This window comes from Streptopelia decaocto (assembly GCF_964273445.1).
Source record: "Streptopelia decaocto genome assembly, chromosome: 3".
Taxonomy (NCBI): Eukaryota; Metazoa; Chordata; class Aves; order Columbiformes; family Columbidae; genus Streptopelia; species Streptopelia decaocto.
In genome coordinates, this window is record NC_138656.1 from 10,556,102 (window position 1) to 10,569,534 (window position 13,433).

General features: G+C 40.1%; 1 protein-coding gene across 12 annotated transcripts in view; it reads right to left on the reverse strand.

The window, feature by feature from the left end:
- The window catches only part of EHBP1 (EH domain binding protein 1), a 225,715-nt gene that overhangs the window by 190,948 nt on the left and 21,334 nt on the right, over positions 1 to 13,433 (reverse strand). For all 12 annotated transcript variants that reach the window (XM_082048521.1, XM_082048525.1, XM_082048524.1 and 9 more), the window contains one exon: positions 3,395 to 3,452. In XM_082048521.1, coding sequence (XP_081904647.1) covers positions 3,395 to 3,452 — 58 coding nt within the window. The remainder of the gene's footprint in view (positions 1 to 3,394; positions 3,453 to 13,433) is intronic.

The following is a 13,433-nucleotide window of genomic DNA, read 5'->3' on the forward strand; positions in this document are numbered from 1 at the left end:
CTGCATCAAAAGGAGCATGGTCAGCAGGTCGAGGGAGGTGATTCTGCCCCTCTGCTCTGGTGAGACCCCACCTGGAGTCCTGTGTTCAGCTCTGTCCTCAGTACAGGACAGACATGGACCTGTTGGAGAGGGGCCAGAGGAGGCCACCAAATGATCAGAGGGCTGGAACAACTCTGCTGTGAGAACAGGTTGAGGGAGTTGGGGTTGTGCAGCCTGGAGAAGAGAAGGCTCTGGGGAGACCTTATTGTGGCCTTCCAGTACTTAAAAGGGGCCTATAAGAAAGATGTGGATAGACTTTTTAGCAGAGCCTGTTGTGACAGGACAAGGGGTAATGGTTTTAAACTAATGAAGGGGAGATTCAGGCTAGACATGAGGAAGAAATTTTTTCCAATGAGGGTGGTGAAACACTGGCCCAGGTTGCCCAGAGAGGTGGGGTATGCCCCATCCCTGGAGACATCCCAGGCTAGGCTGGACAGGGCTCTAAGCAACCTGATCTAGTTGAAGATGTCCCTGCTCATTGAGGCGGGGTTGTACTAGATGAGCTTTGAAGGTTTCTTCCAAGTAATACTCTGTGATACTATTCTAAGATTTTATACTGCCTGGGGACCAAAAGAAAGGACACTCACATGAGGACATATCCTGGAACATTATGTCCCAGCTGTAAAAACTTCAAGCCCAAGAAGCTGAGCTAGTATCAGAAAATCCTCTTGCCTCAGTGAAATGTTGCCATTGGAGCCTACATGATCATGCCCATAACACCACAGGCAGAAACCTGTCACTTCAAAGTCCTACTAAACTTTTGTTAGGGCTTCCGTTTATGAACATATTCTGATTCTCAACAAACAAGTCATTAATTCATAGACAAATACCATGCTTTTACCAAGCTTTTTAGGGTTACAATGCTTGTAAGTTATGAATTTACTATGCTGTATTATCTTTTCTCATTCTGTTCTACAGAAATTAAATGAAACTAAAATTTAAAAGTTATAGAGTAAGCCACAACAGACACCATACACCAGCAGTTACTGCCTAGATATACACAATGCTATAAATACAAGGTAATTTGAGCTAGTTTATCCTTCAATGAAAGAGGAATAGTCTGACTGGCTTTGATGAAGAGTCCGAACATGGAACAGGAGCAGTTATCTTGGAAAAGGTGCCAGACTAAGCTCACACCCTTGTTTACTCCCTAGATAACACCTTTGGGTTTTCATACCCTAAAGCAGAATTTAGGATGCACACACTGGAGCAGGCATTTGGTTGTGCAGTCAGTTTCAGTCACTAGCCAGTCTTTAGATAAAACAGCTTAGAATCATAGAATCATCTTGGTTGGAAAAGACTGTTCCAATGCCTGACAACCCTTTCCATGAAGAAATTTTTCCTAATATCCAATCTAAACCTTCCCTAGCACAACTTGAGGCCATTTCCTCTTGTCCTATCACTTGCTGTTTGGGAGAAGAGACCACCCCCCCTCCATGCTACAACCTCCTTTCAGGTAGTTGTAGACAGTGATAAGGTCTCAACCTACTTTCCTCCAGGCTGAACAGCCCCAGCACCCTCAGCTGCTCCTCAGACTTGTGCTACAGACCCTTCATCAGCTTCATTGCCCTTCTCTGAACTCTCTCCAGCACCTCAATGTCTTTCTTGTGGTGATGGGCTCAAAACTGAATAGCTTATTAGAATATTAGAATAGCTTAGACCTCAAATTAAAAGACAAACTACAGCAAATATGCATGACAATCAAAAAGAAGTCAGAAAAAGAGGAATCCTCTTAAAAAAACAAAAAACAAAAAACAAGTATCTCCTGAGTAAGGTTGGAAAATGTGTATCACATTTTCTTAACGCATAAGTTCTTCAACATGTAATTATTTCAAGGTATCTTCTGTCATGGATGCTCTCTCTCCACCATCTCCGAGTTCTTGGAAGTGCCATTTTGAGTTACATGCATACCCTCAAAAAAAAGGAGCTAAAATCATCTTTATTTAACTGAAGTTTTAAAGAATTATTAAAAGGCTGAGTTCTGGAACTTCTCCTCTGGACAAGACCACTTCCCATAAACCCGACCAGGGTAAGAGGCAACAGTTGTGGGGGGAGGGAATGAGCAAGTGCAGCTGAGTTATCTTGAAGAGGAAATGCTCCTGGGAAGGAAGGAAACCAGCACATACCCCTTGCCCCTACAAACCTGCCCAGTGATTAGGATACTTCTTTTCCCCAGATCATTCGTGTTGCCCTTCTCAAGCTTTTGGACAGATATGGACAGCCCTACACCAGAGTACACAAGGCAACAACAGAAATCCTGCAATGTGGCCAGCATTCAAAGGCCTTTGCTTGCCTGCTGTACATGTGAAATAGCGTTCCCACCTCCCAAGGCAACAACAACTGACTGCTAGGATTGACAAAAGATTTTACTCTTATTAGTTAATAATACAATACCATACAAGACATTGTCATTTTAGACACTGCGAAGGTTTAAAAATGCTTGCCATTTATTTAATCTCAGTGTAAATGGAGAGTGTTGTGGGGTTTCTTAAGCTCCATTTTCTATGGAAACGAAGCCATGCACCCAGACTGCCTCACCCTTTGCCCCAGACCCAAAGGAGGCTCCACGGAGGCCAACTGCATTTTACAGCCAGAGCAGTAAAATCCAGCAGTCTAGACAAACGGAGCACCATTCAACAAAGAGATGGTGATCTCATAAGGCTTTCAGATTTGGTACTGCAAGAAGAAAAGTCTGGTGAAGCTCACACAAGAGAGGGCTACTCTGCTGGCAAACTTTTATACACCAAAAAACCTAGCAAAACTTTATGAATGCTCAAATACCAGACAGACTTTACTTGGAGCTTCCCTTTCCTCAGGCTACGAAGTCATTAGCCATAAAACACAAATTCACATGCTTCCTCACAGTGTTTGCAGAAGTAAAATATTAAAATTTAATTCAAATATACTCCACCGGATGAAAGAGCCTGCATTTATGCTTTTAACTTGTAATATTTTTTAGTTGTGAAATAGCCTCTTATTCAGACTTTATCCCCCTATTGCAGGGATGTCAGATTCTTTATTACTTTTTAAATTATTATGTTTAATACACTTCTAGTAGTGAAACAGATTCTCCTTTCTAATTAGGTCTAGCAATTGATAAGCAAAATAGAACCGATGATGATACAGTTCTGCTAAACAAATAACCAAAGCCGAAATCAGAGCTAAGTGTTTCTATAAATTAGCACTGATATCAACAGCAGCTGATTCTGAACTTACAGCTAAACTGAGTTGGAAAGGAAAAATAATTAAAATATTTCTCATTTATTTGGCTGCTCCCCACACTCTAGAAACCAGTCCCTCAAACAGCTGACCCTGCTTGTCAGTGAAGTTGGGAATTATTAAACAATCAACTAACCTTGGAGGATTTTCTTCGGCTTCTTCTTGTCCAAACCACCACAAGTTTATCTGGCTGCCTGTTGAAGATAAGGAATAAAAAGCTTAATTTATAACAAGATCAATATGTAAACAGTTTATATTAAAACTCTTGCAATATATAATGACATCCTTAGTGGACACATGATCTCTTAAAAATAGCTCATCTAAAAACCACTCTCAGCATCAGTCATTCAACAGGAAAAATAATGTGTATTTATAGAAAAAGGCTGTCCTCCAATATGCACGCTAATGTCACCGTTCTCCTCCTGCTCTCCTTGCCTGTGGGCATCTCCCCAGAACCAGCAGTACAACCAAGCAGAAACTCTTCCATGGGGCAGAGAACAAGATCCGGTCTCTTTAAAGACACCTTGGAAACAGTCCAGTACTCAAAATAAACATCAGTGCAAACTCTACTTTGAATTTCTACCCAGGCATATTGAAAAGGTACTGCTAAGTAGGAAAGAAAACAGGCAATTTCATTTTTTAATTTTCAAAGGATTTTTTTTCTAACTGAATACCCCAAACAACAAGAGAATCAAATCAAGTCCTGTATTACTCCTCAAAATCTCCTTGGATGACAACAAACAGATAAATCAGCGCTTCCTCAACCTTCATTCAGAAGGATGAGCATATTGAAATTCAATATGGCTCTCCAAGCAATTTTTTATTTGGTATTTCCAATGAATGTGGATGGAAACCCTCAATAAAGCACACTTCCAGTAAAAATTATCTTCTCTTTAAATTTCTTAAGATTTATTTCTTGATTAATAGTTACAGTCCTATTACTTCTACCTTATTAGTTTTACGATTGTCTCCAAGTGATTTTTTTCTATATTGACCTAACTTCCAGGCTTTTTTTTTTTCCCCATGATACACTTCCCATGGTATAACCACACTTCTGGTCCCATTTCCAGACACGACCCCTCTTCTGGAGACTCCTGACCCCCCAATTCCAGCTTGGTTTCCCGGCTGATGACCCAGCTCCCATCAACAAGCCCGACTGCAAATCCACCAGCAAAACATTTTCAATGGAATTCACATCTCCACTTAACAGTACTGAAAATCTGCAGCTCTACTTGGAAAAAAAAATTGCCACTCAGAGTTTTGAGACACTAAAGCCAACAGCAAATTTTCTTTTTTTGAACAGGAAACAAAAGAAAATAAATTGATGCTACAAAGAAAAAGATACAAGGTGCTCAAATCATTAATGAAAAGATGCACCAAAAAAACCCCACACATGTATTCTGAATTTAAAAAGCAGTGTTCACACTGTTATCTTATTATTTTATCACAGAGAAAATGTCTCTGCTCATAACTAACTTTTAAAAGGAAAACGCAGCTGGCTTAACAGTCTGAGAGCTCATTTTAAGTACCAAAGTGCTTGCCACCGTATTATATACCTTCCCATGAAGCTGTTGACCATTTCTGCAGGCTACAATAAAACTAATACATCACCTTTAATTTACTTTTAAACCCCACCAGAACTAAAGTTCTCCTGAAAACCAGAGTTAAAGTCAATTCTTGTGAAGGAAATGAGGAGATCAGCTTTTATTTGCTATTCTGTACCGCACCTTACTCCTTTAATGTATCTCTTAATTTCCAGGTTGGGATAAATTGAAAGTGAAATAACATACTGCATTTTAAACTGTGTAAATTCCCTCTTACTGCTTGTCTGGGTAACCTTAACCATAGTTTGGCTCTGGTTGTGGCTTCTCCTGCAACATCTTGCTTGGTCATGAGGTCACCCTGCTGTACTTCGAAAGCTCTTTGCTCACTTGGTGTTTGGTGTGTTGGGTTCTCATCTGTTGGCGCACAGCCCCATTCACTTTGATGGGACCTGTGTTTGTGCCACCAGGAAAAAAAAACAAACAAAAGAACAAACACCCCCATGAGCAATTTCCTTGAAGCAAAGCAACCCAAACCCATGCCTACAATAAAGATTTTTTTTTCCCCAGAGTCATTTCACTTTGCACTTTAAAGTTGACTTATTCTCATGTCATAAACCAGCTCACGAACAAAATTTAATTTAACCTTGACTCATTCAATTCTGAGCTTGCCTTGGAGCACCAAAAAAAAAAAAAAAAAAAAAAGCATCAATAGGTAGGGGAGGGAAGGAAAAATAAAGAAAAAAAGTTTTAAAAAAGATAAGTTTCCGCAGTACCAGTGACTACACTGATGACAAACCTTCCTCTGAGTTTAGGACTCTGCATCCCAGGAGTCAGACAAATAGGAGCTTCAGTAGGAAAAGGCAGGACAACACCTGCAGAGGTTAATGGGAAGAGCAGAAGCCCGTGCTGCCACCAGCTCTCCACCTCCTCTCCCTCTCACCCAAAGGAACACAGTGCTCAGCAACGTCTCCTCTCTGTTTCCTCTTGCCAGGGCTGCCAGCCACTACACCTGCAGTGGCCTTGGCCCACTCAGGTACACAGGAACACCAGCTATCAGAAACATCCAAGAGACAAAAAAAAAAAAAAAAAAAATTCTTCATGGTATACTTAGTAGACCATGTAAACATTGAATTCTGACATGTGGAATTCAAGAGTAAATTTCCACAAGTTTTCATCAGAATAGCATTCAGGTCTCCAGAGATCCTGTGAGGGAGGCCAAGAAGGATCCTATCCAGGTCTCTTCCTTTCCTGCAGCTCCAGCTCAGGTAACAGTGGACTTTGTCCCTCTAGATCTGTTTTGATCTTGTCTTATTTATTTTGGCATCACAAATTATTTTCTTCTTACAGTGGCACTGGGTCATCTCCCCAGGGGGAAACATGCCATGAGCTGGAAAGTGAAGCAGCACACCCAGCTCCATGTGGTGCCAAGAGCTAAACCAGGAGGTGGCCCTGATGGAGGTGGCCCAAGAACAGTTACACATGAGTGCAAACAAAAGGGCCAAGAGAAGGGAGATAGCAAAGCAAGGCGAGGAAACAGGAGGAGTGTCAGATCAAGCCCATTCAAAGTAGGAATGAACCCACACATGCGTTCCTGCAATGCAGATACTTTTTCATTAAAGAGTACTCTAGAGGAGACCCATGGCTATGCCAGATGCCTAGGAAAAAAAAACACAAAGAAAGGACGATATGTAGACACAGTTATTCTGAAAAACTAAGTATTGTAAAACAATTGTCAAGTGTTGACAAGCCTCAGTGCAGAAATCCTTGCAAGTCTGGACAGAAAAAAAAAATAAAATAGATCAGAGACATGAGAGTGACACTGGTATAAGTGTGTCCTGGGTTGGTAACTGACCTTACATTTAATTTCAGTCATTTCATTTCATTTTAAACCACGCCATTGCTTGCTTGGCTTTACAAAGATTGTCAGAGACAGCTGGTGCTTCAGTGCAGTTCTCCAGCGCAAGCTGTGTGTGCGCCACAGTTATCACCAAGCCTGGATTTATCTCCCAGTTTTTAAGAACTCTCTCTGCCAGGAACATAAAGAAATACACTGACATGAAAAACCAACTAGAGTCTCAATTCAGACTGAGAAGACCAGGTCACGCTGATGGAGAAGCATGAACCAGCATTTGCTCTCCCAGACTCTTTCACCAGTATATTTATTTTGTTAAATGCTGAGTATACTTTGCTCCTTCAGCTCCAAGTATGCGAGAAATCCACATCTAGAGGTACATTGCCAAAAAAAAAAAAAAAAAAAAAAAAAGAGGAAGATCATCACAATACGAAGACAGAAAATTTAACAAAATGGAATGGGGAGAGAGGGAAGAGAAAAAAAAATATCCCAAAGGATGAATTTCCCAACTAAACATACCACATGCTTCACTGAAACAGAACACAAAGAACAGCAGTTTTTCTAAAGGATTTTCTTCAAGAAAGTCACAAACGCAACAATTTAAAAATATCTACATAGAACAAAGGAAACCAAGAGCAACAAGCTGTTCCTGACTCTTTTATGCCAATATACTTTGAGAAGAAAAATCCCAGTTCATATTTTAACTGGGAAATTTGCATTCAAGGTTATTAGTGATGTCTCTGTGCTAGAAAATTGCCAAAACCACATAATGCAGTTTGCTCATTTGTATTTCCTACTTCAGACTTCAGACTTCTCCCCTCCTTCAACATCATAAACCTGGGCTGCTCATTAACTGACAATAAAAGCAAATGAAAATCCCTTCTGAAGAATTAAGCTGAAGATCAGTTTTAAGTATCCTTTATAAGTTTACTTTGTAAACTCTGAGATCATTCCAAATACAAAAATCCACAATGGAGCAAGCTGAACAAATAGGAAGTGTCAGCTACTAAAAAAATAAAATAAAATAAAATAAAGTTTCCTGTGCTGCATAAACAACATTTCTCATTCTTTCAAACGCACCAGCTTATAGATATACCACCACCCTTTCAGTAGGAGTTTTTAACACAATTGGCTTGATGGTGCTTTGCCAAAGCAGCGGCAGGTCCTGGGGAGGGGGAGCCAAAGGAGGCAGCACCAGGACATCAGACCTGCACTGTGACAGGCAGGGACCCAGCAGCAGGTATGGAAGGATCCAGTTTGGATCCAAAAGATCATCTTTCATAAAGCCTGCCATAAACTCCTATGTCCTATTTACTCATTTTTGTGTGGTTCACAAGAAGCTGTTCCTGAAGAAATGCAATTTATAGCAGTAAACTTATTTTATTACTTACAAGTGCAACTTACTCAGCAAAGCAGCAGGGAAGATTATAATTTCAAAGTTTGTGGCTCAGAAAAATAGCTTCATCGCTGTCCTGCATACTAAGTAACTAAAATGAGATTTAAAAGAAACATTAATAAAACATCTATAATTCAAAACTATGTCTGGCTTTTCCTGTCAGATGGAAGCCATGATTCTGGTATCTTCGACGCTCCCATTGAAACAACTGATTTCAAAAAAAGAAAGATCAAATACTGCAACCAGATTTTTGCCATATCCACAATTATTAAAGTAACGAAAACATTCCACATACCAGAGGAAAACAAACAAACAAACAGCTATGTCATCTGATCATCACCTTATATGCTGGAAACTTCACTGACTGGAAAGGAGGCTGTACAAGATTCAAGGTCTTTTGGGGTTTGGTTTGATCATTCCAGGAAATACTTGGCACAATATTTTGATTACAGAACTCTCCAAATATCATTTGTGAAAGAAGGACACAAAAGGTATCAGTCTCCTGTTATCTCCTGTTTTGCAAACAAGCAGAAGCAGATAACATTAACCAGTACCTACTTCCCCACCAAATTTACTGCTCTATAAGGGAAAACCACGAAAGACAAGTTTAGAATCTGTTGTTGGAAAGAACTGCAAATGCATGTAACACTAATTACACCACTGAAGCCAATGGCAAGACCAATTACTAACAACCCTTTCGTGAAAGGAGGGAAAATAGGCAACAGTATTTGTTTGTAACAAGGTATCGTTACATTTAATAACACTCAGTAATCTTTAAATGCCTGTAATGCGCAAGGCCTCTTTTTCATATGTACACAGACGCACTACAGCATTTGTTTTGGCATCTTGCTTCTTTTTATTATTTTTGCCTTTTTTTTTTTTTTCAGTTGAGCTTGTTTTATTTTTCCTGTGTTTGATTTGAACTGCATGAATTATTACAGGCTGCTAGATTACTCTTGTGAAGCAAGCTTAAAAGAATATAATTAACAAGAGAAGCAGCAGTGTTAGCACTATAGCATGCAGATGCGCCTATTGAAGGATAAAAATAATTACTTGAGGACAAATGTCAAAGTACTTCAGATAAGATTTATTTAATTTTTTTTTTTAACCAACCATTTGTCCTCCCTGCATTGCACACACCAGCATGATGTGCAAGGTTTTCATCAGAAAGCAATCCTTTCCACCAGCACACAGCTTTCTACAGGACTGGTGAATGCTCTCAAGGCTCTCTAGTGGTCTCTTAAAAATAAATGTCATCGGTTCTACACCAGCATTAATTTGAGATGAACGTTACTTTTTCTCATTTTACAGATAATTACTTTGAAAAGCTCTCTTTGCAGTGCAGTCTTCTGCACCGGGACCTACACCATGCCGTGTATTACCATTGGCCAAGGAACTAATGAACTAACAGGGCCTTTTGCGAGCCTTGTACTAAGTTTTTCCTTCAGAATTTCCTGTTGGTCACATTCAATGAAATTCCACAGCTGCCTGAAACTCCAGGAAGTGCAGTCAAGTCACCACTGATGCTTTAAACAGGCCTAGAGATACTGGTAAGAATGATGTCATGTGCTGATGCATTTGCCACATGAGCCTTCTCACTGCGTGAAGGTACAGCACTGATCACAAAAGCCAGAAACATTAAGAAGAAAATAAAATACTGTGCAGATAAAATCCCTCTGAGCTAATTATGAGATTAAGGACATTACAAGATGAAGCCCTGCATTTCAGGAAGAGGTTTGGGGTTCTCTTTTCCGTTCCCCCTTATGATGGAACTTATGGGTATTCAAAACACTCTGCACCCAGACATCATTCAATGTAGTTTTACAAGATGCCAAGAAACAACAACGAGCAAATTAAGCCAGGAGGGTTGACATGTTCCCCTGGCCTGGCCTGTCTGCTCCCACTTCTCCACTGCAGACTCCTGTGTAAGGCCTGTGAACGGACTTCTGAACCATCTCGTAGTGTTACCACATCAGGCTGTATCTGAATCAAAACAGCAGTCTTCTAGCCCAAGCCTTTGCAGAATATGCATCAGGCATCTAAAATAAGACAAAGCTTGTTTTTCCCTCACTGGAACCATCAAGTAGTCTTAGCAGGGCCGGGAAATTTCAAAAGAGAAATCATTAAAATGGGCACAGCAAGAGGACACCATATCTGAGATCCTTCCGCTTCTGTGTCTTCACTGTCTACACTTAACACAGAAAATTCCTCGTTCATTTCTTTCCACCAGAGGTCTCTACATATTTTTCCAAGAATACACAAACTGTTAAAAGATTGTGATTTTCCATGTGAACTGAACTTTACGAGTATTTTTAATATGTCTGCAGCTAAACAGACTAGCTTCTACAAGACTCATATGTCAAGATTATGCTTTGCTTTTCAAAAGATTCTCTAGTCTGGCTTTGCTTGATTTAAACCAAAAAGGGACTAAGCGAAACACTACAACTATTTTACAAGTGCAGTCAGATCTACTGAATCTGCACAGCATCTATTTGTGAGGCTGAGCATGGAATGAGTAGTATGTACTGCTGATGATTTGGTTTTCTTAAAACAAACACAAAGGAAGCTTGCAGAATGAGCTGGATTAAACAAAGGTGAAGTTCATCCATTATTCAGAACAAGCAACAAAGACAGATTAAGCTTCATTTTTCAAGGAGCTATTGCAGCAAAGAAACTTGAGCAAAACAAACTTCACAGAACTATCTAGCAAAATATTTTCTTAAAGCTTTTTGCAACAGAATTTTATATTGTAGAATACACAAACTGACCCTAACCTTCAGAAGTTATGTTAATGCCCTTTTGACAGTAACAGGAGGATTCCTTGACTAGTTCCTAAATTTTATGTCAGAGCCAGCTGCCCTCTACGTAGGAGCTTGCTTTGCCTGATCCAATTTAGCCTTGTTCGTCTCAAGGAAGGGTTAAGAGTACTGCACCAGAGTCAATCCACCAAGTGGATCTCTTATCTCGCTCTCTATAATCATAGACACTCCCCTTATGCAGACATTTACTCCAGCAATGATTTACAGTACACATCCTACCACATCAGAGCTTAGAAACAACTCCCAGTACTGTACAACAAACAATGCCTACAGAAAACAAGAGCTTCTTAAGGCCACCTAAAAGCTTGCTTGTAATACCAGCCTCCCCAGTCAAGTAAGTTCAGAGTATTAGAACACCGCTGAACACAGGTCGGGACTGCGTGCGCGCCTGCTGGGGGCTCAGGCTGACCGGCAGGGAGGAGCACAAGCTAACGGAGCCGTTCAGACAGACCTTAAATGGAAAGGGCAGAGCATGTTGCTTTATAGTGGAAAGTTCACAGGAGGCACCATGAGTCAGATCTTTCTCAGATGCCTGATTTTCCCCTTCATGTTCTTTTTCCAGAATATTTAGTCTTCTACATTTTAACAATAATGAATCAATGTTTTTAAAACAAGCTTTCAGTTTAGAGTTTGTAGGTTGCTCCTGTTGAGCAGCACGCAAACCTGCTTGCACAGCCCACCCAGTCCCGACCCCCAGGGAATGTGCTGTTATGATCCTCTTCCCTGCAAAGCCAGGGCCTGACAACTGCCACGTGAATTAACACAAACTGATTACACAGACTCATTTTTGCCCCATACGTAACAGTGCATTTGAAAGCTGGTTTTAGAAGGTGAAGTGCTAGACCATCTTTCTGCTACAAAGCCCAAGTGTTGAATGCAGACCTCTGTGCTGACCTCTCCACAGCCTGCACTTCCTTCAGCAGACAGAAGTGACCAGCATTGTCTGCCCCTCTCCATCAATGTCCATGTTCAGTGTGGTGCAAAACAATAAAACAGATTTGTAACAAAAACCAGGGAAACACAGTTTGAGCAAACCTGAGCAAGTAAACCAGGAATGTGAATTCAAATTCCAGCTCCTGTCCTCACTGACTATAAAGCCTTCAGAAAACTTAAAGACAGACACTGACTAGCATCAACCCTTCCTTTGATTTTATCATGCTCCAATGACTTACCTATACCTCTATCTATAAATAATATCTCCTTAAAACAACGTATGTGCATGACTGAGGGTACCTTAACATATTGTGCGTTATCCCTTCTTATTTAGAAACACTAGAAGTGTAAATGTTAGATGTATTCTCTCAATGAAAAGCGCAGAAAGCATAACTAAAATGACTGACAAATACTGCCTAAAGCGAAGCTTCAACCCATCAAAAACAAATGCCTACATTAAACAACATATTTCTAAAGTGAAAATATGCAAGAGGCTTCCTAGCACACCGTTGGTAATTCTAATCAGACCCCATTAGAAAACAGATCCTATTCCATTCTATTCTATTCCATCCTATTCTTTTTTTTTTTTTTCAAATAGCATTCAAACAGAGGGCCCTTCTGTTTTTCAATCTGGAAAAAGTAGAGAAAAAATATTTTTCTGCAATTCCTGGAGAACAGAAGAAAAAAGTATATCTTTCAACAAAAAGTGTTAGCAATTTGAACTATTCACAACAGAATCTTCTTCCTCCAATTTATCTAAAGGAGATTTAAGAAATTCTGCATAGCCTACTACAAGGAATTAAAGAAAAGGATGAGCTTTGCTGTTCTTACTGCTTGGGCAAGTTTCACATTCACATAGAGATACAAGAACAAAGGTTTTGACTTATATTCCACAGGCATTCCAATATCCACGTTAGGACTCAGACAAAGCAAGTCTAAGAAGGAACAGTGCATTAATTCCCCCATCCTCCTCCTCTCCTTGCAATCCATGCACTCATTCTGAAAAAAATTACAGTTGAGTGTGGGCGGGAGTAGGAGAATCTGGCTCCATGTGTCTTTTAAAGTTCCCTTCCAAACCAACAGCAACAGAGTTTTCTTGTTTGTTTTTGTTTCTTAAGGCCACATTTTGGATTACACAAAGCAACTTCTGTCCTTTGAAGATGCACAGAAATTGTGAACATACTGAAAGTTTCTGAGTGGGAAGCAAGCTTGGAATGGTACCAGCTTTTAGGGTTTGTCTAAAAGAGAAAGTTCACATCACTTACCTCAAGTGCCCGGATTATGGGACTGAGATGGTTATACAATCAATAGAAAAAGGTTGATACCTATGAAATGCTAAGACACTCTGCCTCTTTGGTATTTCTAAGTTTGAAAAGCTTGAATGTATGCTTGGAGCTATAAACACAGTGCAAACTCTTGATCTGCAGTCCAAAGAAGACTGTAGCTTAACACCGGGTAGCACAACACAAGTATATAGTAAGCTAAGAGGCAGGCAGATCTATGGTACACTGCACCCATACAAAGACCAGTGTGGAAAGGCTGGTGTGATAAAAACTCATATTCAGTCTTCTAAATGATGACCTTCCCGAGCCCTAAATTAATCCATATTTATTCTGAGACATGGGCAACCC